Here is a 13,788-nt window from a genome sequence, read left to right as displayed (position 1 = left end):
TGTCTGACTGCCCCCCCCCTCTCTCTCTCCCTCTCTCCTTCTCCCTCTCTCTCTCTCTCTCTCTCTCTCTTTCTCTCTCTCTTTCTCTCTCTCTCTCGCCATTGCTTTCTCTTCTGTGGCACCGTTTCACTTCTCCCATCTTCCCATCTTACTCTCTTTATCACTTGCTCCATTCTCGTCTTCATTCTTCATCACCTCCTCCACCCCTTTCTATCTTCTTCCTCTCTCCTCCTCCTCTTCCTCCTCATCCTCCATGACCACCACCCCCTCCCATGCCTCTCTCCCATTCTGATCCATCTCCACACACACAACCACTGTCTGCTCTTCTTCTACTCCCTCATCAATCGCCCCGAGCCCTGCTGCTCACCCCAAAGGCATTTCTCGCATAGCACCGTCTCGTCAAACCGACTGCCAAAGCAGAAGCACACGCTCACACACATTCACTACAATAAGAAGCACAAGAGAACTCACGTTCACTATAATAAGAAGCACAAACGAACTCACGCGAAGGCCCCACAGACATCTACCCCGGGTAGAACAGGTGCTGCGGGGAATTGTGTGTGTGTGTGTGTGTGTGTGTGTGTGTGTGTGTGTGTGTGTGTGTGTGTGTGCGTGTATGTGTGTGTTGTGTGTGATCACAACACGAGCAAACCAATACAATAAGCTGTGTCTTTGGGGGTCGAGCGAGATAGTAATTCTCTGCAGATTGTTTTGTTATTTGTGTGTTAGTGGGAAGTGAGTGTTGTTTGATCATATGACTTCTACCATAGGTTATGGTGGGTGGCATTTAGGGAGGTAGTAAAAGGTTATGTAAACGTTACACACATGATCTTCGTTTAGGAATATTACCAGTGCTAATGTTTAGTAGTCAGGAGTGTTAAAAAAATAGATAGATAGATAGATAGATAGATAGATAGATAGATTTTCTGGGAGTACTCTGGCAGCATTTCCCCGGATCCCAAGCCAGCAATGTCCGAGAAGAGCGGTCCCACTAAACTAGGCGTAAGTCCGCGAAGCTCGTATCTCGATCGATTCTTTCACCCATGTTGATAGGCAATCACGCAAGGTCGTTCACCCTCTTGGACATGTACTTGTAATCAATCAATTGATTAGCCCCAAAAGTAGTCAAGATGCAAAATACCACCACCAACAGCATCATCAACAACAACAACAACAACAACAACAACAACAACAACAACAACAACGACAAAAACAGCAACAACAGCAACAACAACAAGGACAATAACAAAAGAAAGAGTCGTTCGACGAAAAATGTGAAGTGGTTGTTATTTATCATCACTCTTTGAGATGATGCTTTTTTGGTTAATAGCCACATTGGTCATTAACAATCTGCACAACAAGGCAGACAAAGGACCGGTGCAGTACTAGGAAGGTTTGTACAGCTGATGACAGAGCCTTTAACATGTGTGGAAATCGTTGTTTGGGCGAACTCACCACTCAAAAAAGTCAGAGGAAATAACAGAAGGGGGGGGGGACGGTCGCAGACTACTTTGGGGTGGTAGTGGAGGAGGAGGAGGATGAGGAGGAGGAGGAGGAGGAGGAGGAGAAGGAGGAGGGGAGGGGAGGGGAGAAGGGGGAAAGTTTAACCTTTAGTTTTAGTAGAGTTTTACGGCATTTGCAACATAATTAGGTCGCACATGTGCCGAAGATTAGAAGTCTTACCAGAGGGTAACATACAGTTTTTAAAAAAGCGATAAGGACGTTATATGACAACAAAAACAACAACAACAACAACAACAACAACAACAACAACAACAACAACAACAACAACAACAACAACAACACAACCAACAACAACAACAACAACAACAACAACAACAACAACGGCAGCAGCAACAACAGGTACAGTCTGATCGTTCCGATCTACTCACCGTCCGTCGTGGTTTTCCTTGCCGTTCATAATCTCCGCCAGGATGTAGGGCACGAACGCCTTCGCTGTGGATCCTAGGGTGAACATAGTCCGCTTGTCAGCAGCGTGGCCTGTCGCCATGTCAGCTACACCAAGACCTATGGAGGGAGAGGAGGATTTAGTTTTAATAAGCGTTTTACGGCACTTGCAACACAATACGTTGACACAAGTATCGAAAATTAGGGGTGTTACAAGAGAGTAACACACACAAAAAAGAAGTTATTTCATAGGAAAGAAGGAGAAAAACACACCAGAGCACCCGTCGCCCACCCACAGAGGATATTGGCGAGGGGGGGGGGGGGGATGATAATATTGAAAGGTAATTAGATGTATAAGGGTAGGGCAAGGAGGTTACAGTAATTTAAGCTCCTTGGGATAGGGTGAAACATGTAACAAACTAGTTTTCAGTAAAGGGGCTTTCATTTAACGCGACAAACAGTTATGAGTTTTCACAGAATGGAAGAGACATAATATGTCTTACTCCTTCATTGACACAATGTAGATTGTAGATCAATTTAAAGACTTTGATTGTTAGATTATACGCACTCAGACAGACAGACAGACAGACAGACAGACAGACAGACAGACAGATAGACAGACAGACAGACAGACAGACAGACAGACAGACAGACAGACAGACAGACAGACTGCATTTTACTGATGAAAGTAATTGAACGACGATTTGCCCTCTGAAACTACGAAGCCAAAACGAATCGTATTCAATCAAAATTCCCGAGGAATCCCCTCGTTTGTTAAGTCTATTTCATGTACTCAGTAGATCGTACGGACAATTTGCTTGCTAAGCTCACGTCATAAACAGCATTTTCTCCCCAGCTTCCCGCCCAGGCGAGTAACCGGTTCCGGCGAATCGGAATCGAAAGTAGGCGCCAATTGCCAAGTTGATTTGTCGGCCGAGCGTAATGTTGCCAGAGATTCCTCAGCGCGTCCGATCGAGGGATAATGAGATTGACGCAACATGGCCGGGGAAGATTGTTGGGAATGTCGGGTCGATTGCTGGATGGGCCGGATGCTATTACAGGGATTGAGAGGGCCAGTTGTCTGTTCGGGTAATGGTGGGCTCCGTGGTCGGCAATTAAAATCTGATGTTGAACTTGTTGTTTTATAAGTCTGGCATGATATTATCATTATGGGTTCTTTGGCTGACTATCCGGGTAAACGTGCACTATTTTCCTAACCAAACGTACAAATTGATTTCCATGTATGGTAGTGCTTGTCAGCCCTATAATTATCAGTGCGCACTTTTGCCACCTTTAAAAGACGCTAAAATGTTGGCACTGCCAACATAATATTATATTATGTAGAGACAAACCTGCTCTAACGGCCACCTGTATAAGACAATCAGCTGTACAAACGACCACTTCCCATTTCCTCACATGCTTATTTGTATTTTTAATGTCAGTGAGTAAGGCCACCACCCTGTCTAAGACGGCTATCGTTCTCCTGGAATAAGGGTGGCTGTCGCTGACAGTTCCAACTGTATTTTCAAGTAGGGCGTTAAATAATATCTGGCATTGCCCGGGTGATCTCCATCGCCCACCAAAATTACCAAATCACGCACTACAATGGGCTGTATCTCCCAGGTTGGCAAGCACTAATCCGTGGAATATGCATTAAAATTTTAAAAAAAGAACTGATACACCATAAATCTTCTTGCTATTCCATTATCTCAAATTTCTCCGTAAAAAATATGCTTCTCTTTCCTTTCCAAGGGAGCATTTTTATATGCATTTTGTTATTTTCTTGAAATGATATTTTCCCCTGAAATAATCAAGGGAAATAAGACATTGAACTGTCGACGTTCTTTTCTTTCTCTCTTCCTACAAAACATATTGGTCCAGAATAGAAAGGATAAAACCGTGACTTCATCCAACCGCCACTGTAGGTGAAGAAAACGCGGAGGTTATCGAAGAGCTAACACAGCAAATGATCACTGGCCTTTGCAAGCAATTTCAAAGCTCTATAAAGTCAAAGTTATTCTAAACAGGAGAAAAATGTAATCTTATCGAAAGTTCGCCCTTGTCAATTGAAAACTGAGATTCAAACTAAACTTAGTTTGCCCCCAAATTTCCGATCTGTGGTAAGCGTACCATTCAATTCTTTAAAATAATTAGTCTACACAATAATGGAAAATTGAAGTTTAGTTCTTGCAAATGAAAAAAAAGGAGAGCAAATTTTGACTATAATCAATTTCTCACACAGCATTTCATATGCAAAACAATCGTTCTTGTTTGACACGACATGACATATCTTTGTTGGCAGCTGCTCACTTGCAAAACGTGTGTGTCGTTAATACCTACATTTGTAAACCCGGCCCGCTCGTGGATAGGGGAAGGGAAGGTAATGACCGGAAACGGGTTTTGGCCAGTGTTGCAGTTTGTGGTCAGTTTATCTCAGTGGTTATCCAGTCCAGTAGGCGATCTGACACCACTCTCTGCCCCCGCAGCCAAATGTCACAACAGGGGGCCAGGGAGAGATAAGAGATTGACACCCCTCACATGGACTGGTAGAGGGCAATTTTTACAGCATTTCACACCATACAATGTTGTGATCACTCTTACACATTTTGTGTTGATTTGTCCTGTAACTTCATTTGCTCTTTTATTTGTTATTTGTACTTAAATTTTTCATTTGTTACAACTTTTTAATTCACCATTCTGTCCTTTGATGCTGCTGCACCGTCAGATCTATGACATTTTGCACCATGATGTCATATGCTATTCTTATATTCCGTTACATTGTTTAACTAATTCATTTATTTATTATAGAACTACCCTTTTTCCTTTTTATGTATTCCCCACTCACCCCCTGAATTAAAAAAACACAACAAAAACTCCTTTATGCATCTCATGTATGTTAAATCTGTTCATAAGAGAGTCATCAGTAAATGGGTTGACCTTTCACTACGTCTAAAAGAAAACAGTCTTGGACCAATGAATCCATTGACTTATTTAGGCAAAAGCCAATACTCAAACATGAGGGACGCTGTGGAAACTAAAATGGCGTGCTCAAACCGAGATTTGTTGCAGGGCCCCTAATCTGTATAAAAATTACTTTAAGAACCGCTCGTCGACAACCGAATTTACCGTAAAACGTTAATTGCGTCGTATTCTTCTTATCTTTTTTATATTCTTTGATATTTTTTCTGGTATCGGTTACTTTACTGATCCCCCACCCCCCCCCCCCCCCCCCCCCCGAAATCCTGAAACTTACTCGATTTTGCAATACGCTCAAGAATTCATAAGCCGTAAAAAATGATTTGTGGCGATGTTTGTGGCTTCTCGTTTCCTATTAATGCTGCTATAAAAATTTTTTTAAAATAAATAAATATATATAAATATGAAAAATAGGGCTAAGCTATTGAAAGCGTGTAAGTTTGCCCGTGGGGGCGATCAAAACAAGAAAGCGTACAAAATATGCATGTTCTGGTGCATGTGCACCGTTTGAATGCACGAAAGCAGGGCACGCGCCCAAGGGTGCCTTTGCGTTTGTGTGTTCGGGTGTATGTGTGTGTGTGTGTGTGTGTGTGTGTGTGTGTGTGTGTGTGTGTGTGTGTGTCTGTGTGTGTGTGTGTCTGTGTGTGGGCGTGTGTGTGTGGGCGTGTGTTTGTGTAGTGTGTGTGTGTGTGTGTGTGTGTGTGTATGGTGTGTGTTTGTTTGTTTGTATGTGTTTGTTTGTGTGTGTGTGTTTGTTTGTATGTGCATGAGAATCATTGTGTGTACGTTTGGTTTTGTCAGTTGGATTTTTGTTTGTTTTCATGTGTATTGGTTTTATGTCGTGTTAGAGTTTCTCCTTCTTTAAAAGTGTCAGGTCTGGAGCAGACATTGACGATCATGGTACCCCACCCTTTCCTGTTGTCTGTCTTCCTGATAGGCTCTTTTTTTTCTCTTTTTGCTCTTTTCCGCAAAGTTGCAAGGTTTTCATTTATAGACGAAGAATATTCAGGAAAAGGGAATGGGGCGGCTAATGTTGCATGCCATACGCATTATTATTGATTCGCCATTTTTCGCCATGTTTATAGAACTTATTACTATTTTATTATCATGTGTCTGGGCGTCCACAGTTCTGTTTGTAAAGCCTAAACATTACTCCCTATGCTGTGTGCTCTCTTTCAAGCGTGGTACTTGTTCTTTTTCTGTTTTTGTTTTTGTTTCTGATTTTTGGCTTTTTCTTTTGTTTTTTGCTTTTGTATTTGTTTGTTGTTGTTTAACCCCCCCCCCCCCCACACCTAATCAGCATTGTTGTCCGATTCATTTGTGTTTACTACTTCTCACATGTGAAGTGACAGATCATCAAAACAACGTATGGCATCATTAATTGATTGTGCAAATGTCGCAATTTATTCAGTTTAAAAAAAGAAACAACAAAAGTTAATCTGTCTGCTCTTCCTCTTACTATTTTCTAACAACAACATAAAGCTATTCTGACGAGAATACATTTTGTTCCGTGATCAACAACGTAGTGCATAGGACATTTTCGAAGTTCAATTTTTAAAATTGGTGGTATGTTGCAAGGATATTATATGGAAATGAGGAGGGAGGGGGTGGTGGCTGTTTTGTAACAAAAGACCGCAGACTGCATATCAATGTTTCTTCTTTGTTTTTGTTTTGTATTGTTTGTCTGTGTTTTTTTTAAAACAGTGTTCCAAAATAAGCATTGTAAAATGACCAGAGCCAGAATCTGTATCTTCACCAAGTTCAAGAGCAGATAACTCCCAACTCACCGGTAGAGAAGGTGGCGTCCCCTCTGACCACGCCCAGGCCCAGGGCCGGGATGTTGGCGCACCCCATGACGTCACCGGAGAACCTCTCCATCTTCCGGACCTCTTCTTCCGAGAACTTGTCTGGCAAAGCGGCTGGCCTGACCTCACCAACGAACAGGCACGTTGCCACCACAGCCACTAGCAGTACATACAGCGTGAATTTAGAATCCATTTTCGAAATTCGAGCTCTTCTCTTGCTGCGTCGCTCAGTGATGATCCTCGAACAAAAGTCTGGAAGCAGTGCCCCACAAAGGTGGTAAGTCGGTCCTTTCTTGTGGTCTGATCTGCTAGACGTGTCGTGCTAATCCTGAAATCCCGGGGCTTGTATCTGTGAACGACACAAAAACGGGGACATTATATAACTACAACGTCTAGATAAGAGCTTTGTCCAGTGCTTGCAGTTGTGGTGCACTTTCGTAGCGAAATGAAGGCACCGAGTTCTGAGCTGTTGCTTGTTACATGTAAGTTCTGTCTTAAAATTTTTAGTAGCTTTATAATAATAATAATAATAATAATAATAATAATAATAATAATAATAATAATAATAATAATAATAATAATAATAATAATAATAATAATGTATAATGATAATAATATCACTGACCATAAAATGCAAGAAGAATAATATTCTTACGCATTCAAAGTCACAATGGTAAGGAACGCCTATACATCCCTATGACTAATAGAAATCTAGATAACAGTGCATCCATGCTTAGCCACACTGTAATGCTGAAGAGAATAGAAAAATAGCTATCCTATTACAACCTTTTCTAAGTAGTTTGGTGGTACATTACCATAGGATTAATATTGCGACGTATTATAACGCTTGACTTAATTCTTTCTGAATCAGCCTAACCAACGTATTCCAATATATTCTGTGGTTGAGAAGAAAACGAAAGGAGGAAGGGTAAGGAAGGTGGGGTGAGTGGGGGGATTGGGAAGGGCAGATCCTCAGCTTAACTTGTCATAGCGCTGCAGTATTACTCTCCCACCCACCAACCCACCCACACATTATACAAGGCGTTCCATTCGTAACTACCGCACAACCTATAATTGAAAAGCACATCAGCGAATAGAGCAGACAGCACTTAATATACACAAAACAGTAACGAAACACCCAATGAATGACCTCACTGCCCTTCCCCATCCCCGTAACCAACAATAGTCAGTGAAGCTGCAACCACAACCACAACAAAAAACCGCAAAAATTCCCCCCCCCCCCCATCTCGTAATCCCCCCCCCCCCGACCCTCCACCCACCACCACCACCACCTGAAAGCTGACAACAATGCAAAAGTCATCTAATCTGAGTAATGAGCGTATCCCCTCAGAGCCGCCAAGTATCCCCTCAATCGCTATTACCGTTGAGCTGTCTCGCGTTTCACAGTCACACCCAGTTGGGCCGAGGCCGCTGTTAGGGAGTTGGCTTGCTGGTCTCGCTCAAACTAACCCCTGACCCTTCCGTGATGGGTAATTTCGTGAGGGGTATTAGTATACGCCTGTCGGACAAATCGCAGACAAAGTTGACTGTTTGCATCGCCCTGTTGATAACAATAGTCCCCGCTAGCAGCTGCAGCTTCTTCTTTCTTTTCGATTTGTTCGTGTGTTGTTTTGGTTTTGTTTGTTTTTCGACGTCAACAATGGCTATTTGTTGACTGGATTTAGGAATGCGCAACTGGTTTCCTGTGATGGGTCACAGCGGTTATTTCTAGGTTATTGTCCACTTCAAAATCGCATTAATTTCGACCGCACTTCGAAATTCCTTGCAAAACTCAGTATTACGTGGCTGTGAAAGTACAATATAAATGAAACGTAAAGGTTAGCTCTTGTATATAGTATTATATAATGTATCTTTTTGTATCAGTCTCTCCCTCTCCCACCACTCCACCCCCTTTTTTCTCTCTACGCCCCCCCCCCCTTCCCAACTGCGTCTTTTTCTTATTTCTACCCCTACCCCACTCTCTCTCTCTTTCTCTCTCTCTCTCTCTCTCTCTCTCTCTCTCTCTCTCTGTGTATCTCTCTCTCTTCTCTGTCTCTCTCTGTCTCTCTCTGTCTCTCGTTCTCTCTCCCTCTCTCTGTCTAACGCTCCCTCTCTCTCTCTCTCACACACTCTCTCTCTGTATCTCTTTCTTCTCTCTCTCTGTCTCTCTCTTCTCCCTCTCTGTCTCTCTCTGTCTCTCGTTCTCTCCCCCCCTCTCTCTCTCTCTCTCTCTCTCTCTCTCTCTCCCACCCTCCAAACCCGACAACTGCCTTCCCCAACCCTCTTCTTTTTTCGGACAACCTGTTCACCCGGATATCTGTGTAAAGTCACTTCTCTGTACTGAGCTGCGGTGCACCAACTAGGGGAATTTCCCCCAAGATTTGACCAATCATCTACCATTAGCATCATTACGTCACAAGAGCGGGACGAGTGATATCCCCTTTCGTGCACATGAACAAATCACCCTATTATGCTATTTCTCCTTCAGTTTGGAATTCAGATACCCATAATACTATCAGCATTATCTATTTCGTAAGCTCTCTCTCTTTCTCTCTCTCTCTCTCTCTCTCTCTCTCTCTCTCTCTGTCTCGCTCTCTCTCTCTCTCTCTCTCTCTCTCTCTCTCTCTCTCTCTCTCTCTCTCAGAGACGGACGTTAAACTAGGAGCCCCGCCTCTTAAATAACCTACTAGTGTTAGGGGCGTTAAACCCATACCATTTCACCATTTCTCTCTTTCTCCCCCTCTCTCTCTCTCTCTCTCTTTCTCTCTCTCTCTCTCTATCTCTCTATCTCTCTCTCTCTCTCTCTATCTCTATATCTCTCTCTCTCTCCTTCCCTCCCCCTCTCTCTCTTATGGGTGTGCATAATTTGTTTGCCTGTATATGTACAGGCTGATCATGTACGAAGAAGAAAAATGATAAAAACAGTAATTTGAGTTTGGTAAAACTTTTACGGTGCTCGTAGATATATATACATAATAAGGTCATAGGAGCAGGCAAGCGGTCATTTATCACCACAGGATAATGTAGATAATTTAGTAGGCGAGGTGCCTGGACCAAGCTAGCCAAGGCCAACTCCTGCATAATGGGTTACAGCATTCCAACAGGCAGTCGGATATACTCCAGGAATTGAACTTACGCCCACCGCTTTCAAAAGCGAAGTGTTATAACCATTACACTTATGTTGGAAGATCGGCAACCCCCAAAACTCCATTTTTCAGGCCTTAACCAGCTCTATGGCAAACTGCATATCTGTGATAGGGAGGGAGAGGCTGAGGGTGGAGAAAGATCGACATCTATCTTCTTAGCAGGGTCATGTACCACACAACGCACTGATACGTATAGCTTCTTCAGGGTTTGGACAGAGCGAAAACTTTAGTTTTAGTCAGGGTTTTTAAGGTATTTGCAACACCAATAGGCCATCATACAAGTGTCGAAGATTAGCGGAGTGTTTGGTTTTTTAAAGTTTGAGTAAGAGTTTTAAGGCACTCGCAACACAAGTGCGTTATGATCAAAGTGTCGAACATTCGAGGAGTTCCAAGAGAGTAACGAACAAAGAAAAACATGAGGACAGATGATACGGACGATAGAAGCTTGATAGTGAAAAAGAAGCAAATCACATCAGAGCACCCGCCAACCACCCACAAAAGGAAAGCATTCCCGGACAAAAAGGCGACAGCTATACTTCCGTATGAAGCACATTCCCTTGTATGATGTCAGGACAAAACACGTTGACGTATGACAGCCGCCTTTGTGTCTGGTACAAGGGTAACAACACTGGGCTGGAGACTAGTAGAGGTAGGACCAGGTCGATACATTTTTCCCAGTAACCGTCACCGCCATCTGCAGTGTGATAGTAGCCAGGCCCCTCTCTGTTTTACGCGGGAAATGTGAATTCGATTAGAGACATTCGATTCTCGCGGGTGGAAGCATATCTTATCAATTGATATCTCCGTCTTTCTGCAGGGATGCTGTATCCCGTCAAACCAGGGTTGGCCTTGACAGACAGGCACAAGGCCACAAGGCAACATGTCCCTTACATAGTTTTGACAGAGACGTAAGAATTACAATTCATTACGATTCCAGCCTGTCTGGAAAGGGATGAATATACGTAATACAGTGGGAAATTGGGGGGGGGGGGTACAAAATGAGGTATAGAGTAAGTACAGGTATAAAATCATTGTTATAATACTTAGCCCTTAACAGTTAATAGCATATTGATATGATTTGGTGAGAATGCGTGGCAAAGGGTAGTGGAGTGGCATTCCATACCTTCGTCAGCCTTCACACATGAACAGATAAAGTGAAAACAAGTAAGTTTTCACATCAACTCAGATGCAGATAATGCAGCCGGGTGTCTTTTGTTTAAATAAAGAACAAAAACAAAAACAAACACACACAGCATAATTAACCGGAGACTTTTGAGAGACAACTTGTATAACTCAGCATTCAATAGTGAGCTATCACTTGTAAATACAATGTATTCGATATCACAACATTCCATCATTGTTTTATTTTTAAGATCTCTCTGTCGTTAGCGGTAACGCAGAGTGGTCCTATACATTGTCATGATGTCACCAGAGCGCCTCTTTTGTTGCGGTAAGCTTCTTGTATGAAAAATTGATCACCACATGCGGGATCACGTGGGCGGGGCCTCCCCTTTTCCCCCCTATCTTCATTCACATACACTCTTATATAACAACCACCCCTTATCTCCCATTTTTGAAAGGGGAAAGGGGTGGGGGTGGGGGTAGTCTTTGTCAGTTATCGAGTATTGATTTTAAAAAAGTGAAACCCGAAGGTTTACTTGCTCTTGCCTGATGAAATCCTCAAAGACAACCAAGTAGCTATCTTTTAAGGCCACAATATACTGGGGGGGGGGGGGGGGGGTTCTTTGAATTCTACTCCTGGCTTATCTTTTTGCTTCACGGTGTACGTTTTTAATACAGATACAACCTTAAGTTAGTGGTCCTATAGAAAGTAGGGGTGGGGGAGGAGGGGGTGATTTAGTTCTATCCATAATCGTCTCAAGTCTCTCAACGAAAACAGGGAGAGGGCTATTAACTGAGAAACATTCAGTCCCATAACAGGTGGGAAACGTTATAATAACGAGGTGAGGAATACAATATATTCCACAATTTTGTAAACCGACAGTGCAATTTCAACGTGGAAATATAACGTAGTCTAAGCCGTTTCCTTGCCTTGTCTAAACGGGATTATTCATTAGTCATTTCTTTTCCTCATCTGCTTTTGATTATCGAATGTGAAAACTGCAGACCTCGCGAAACGTTCGCTGTACCTTCCACCCGTTTTCTATTTCCGAGGGCAACAAAGACCCAAAATGAGCGAAGAGAACTAACTACTATCCCACCCAGGGAACACGTTGACCTGACATTGAGTGCCCTCCACTCAGGTGGCAGATGGGAAAGCGGCCAAAACTGACCACCACATGAAGGGGGCAAATAATCGGGGCGTGTCGGACCCCGACAGGGGCGCCATGACAGTAATACTAAGTACAACATTGACCATAGCCAAGTCAGTCGTGCTGGTATGTATTCCGACAGGTAAAGTCACACTGTCTAACACAACACCGGCGTCTGTTGAGTGGCAGTTGGGAGCCTTTGTGTTGTGTTATTTTGGACAGTAATAAAAATAATGATGATGATCATCATCGTCATTATCACCATCATGATGATGATGATGATGATGATGATGATGATGATGATGATGATGATAATTTTAATAATAATAATAATAATGATGATGATAATAATAAAATGCCTTTTCTTAATATTTCAAATCTATCTTGGCGGCATGGAAAGTGAATAACACACATTTTGTAATCATTGCATCTACAGAGCTCTAGCTTCTATTCGCCCGCATTATATTCCTTCCCGTCCGCCACTATTAGGTCATAAAAAAGAATAGAAAATCGGTGGCTTAATGGTACGTAGAAGTGTAAGTAGCAGAACAAGAAGGCGGGGCTGAGTCGCGTAGACGTGTGAACCAATCACGTATACAAGAGAAAAGCCATACGAACTGAGTTCACGCTTATTAAAAGAGGTCGTAAGCTCAGGTTAATCGGTGCTGATCTTCTATTACGACCCCGAGAGTAACTACGACCTCGAATCAAAAGTGAAAGTTCAAATTGGTGCAATGGACTTTTTGAGTGACTTCAAATTATTGGGGCTGCCATACGTGTGTCGACAGCGAGATAGACGCACAAAAAATGAATGGCGTGATTATGAGTGTTTTCCGCCCCTATTGATGCAGTTTAGATCACTGCTTGTTAACCTTTGAACCCTTTGAACCCTTTGTGCCGAAATACAGATTTGAACACAACGCGGTAAATATCCTGGGGTATCGAAATATCGGCTTGACACATCCACCTAACTATGACGTGTGTATACAGAAATAGAAAACAAATACGAAACAGAAGCATCAATAAACACCACCATAGTGATATTACAACAACAACAACAACAACAACAACAACAATAACAACAACAACAACAACGACAACAACAGAAAATGAAGTAAACAGATCAGATCAACACGAAAACGAGCTGTAGAAGAGTATGCCTGAAAAATTAAATTACTCACGAGCCCAGAGTATAGCCCACAAGTTAAGGCTCAGGCGCCCAGGTTACAAAGGGTTATTAGTCAGCGCCAACTATTGCTAAAATGTTCGTACCTCCCACCTTAATCTATTCCCAGGCGAAGCATTCAATAATACCCGTCACTACGGTACCTGGATGACCCTTACCGCCCAATAAAATTACCACATCACCCAGTAGTGGGAAATATCCCTCAGGTTGGCAAGCACTGGTTTATCTTATTATATAAGAGGCTGGGTGCATCGCCTTGTCCCCCCCCCCCTCCAATCCCCCCACTGCTTAAATACTTTTATTATTCCGAAACTGCAAAGTTACTGCAGATTCAAGTACAATAAGGCTGGGACCCACAGCTAAGCAGCTGGTGACCAAACGGGGTTAAATAATCAGTGCAGCAAATTGCTTTTAGATTTGATATACCACCCACACCGTGTCGTTGTCATAACCGGCCACAGCATCTCTCTCTCTCTCTCTCTCTCTCTCTCTCT

The 13,788-nt window shown here is 42.9% G+C and overlaps 1 protein-coding gene across 1 annotated transcript in view; it reads right to left on the bottom strand.

Moving 5' to 3' along the window:
* LOC101847774 overlaps positions 1-13,788 on the bottom strand; it is a gene marked incomplete at its 3' end in the record, with an annotated part of 162,291 nt that overhangs the window by 88,077 nt on the left and 60,426 nt on the right. The window contains 2 exon segments of the mRNA XM_005088956.3: positions 1,893-2,028; positions 6,672-7,038. Coding sequence (XP_005089013.2) covers positions 1,893-2,028; positions 6,672-6,882 — 347 coding nt within the window.

The sequence above is a fragment of the Aplysia californica genome, unplaced genomic scaffold (genome assembly GCF_000002075.1).
Source record: "Aplysia californica isolate F4 #8 unplaced genomic scaffold, AplCal3.0 scaffold00001, whole genome shotgun sequence".
In the NCBI taxonomy this organism is placed as follows: domain Eukaryota; kingdom Metazoa; phylum Mollusca; class Gastropoda; order Aplysiida; family Aplysiidae; genus Aplysia; species Aplysia californica.
Note: the sequence above shows the minus strand (reverse complement) of the source record. Positions and strands in the feature narration are given on the sequence as shown.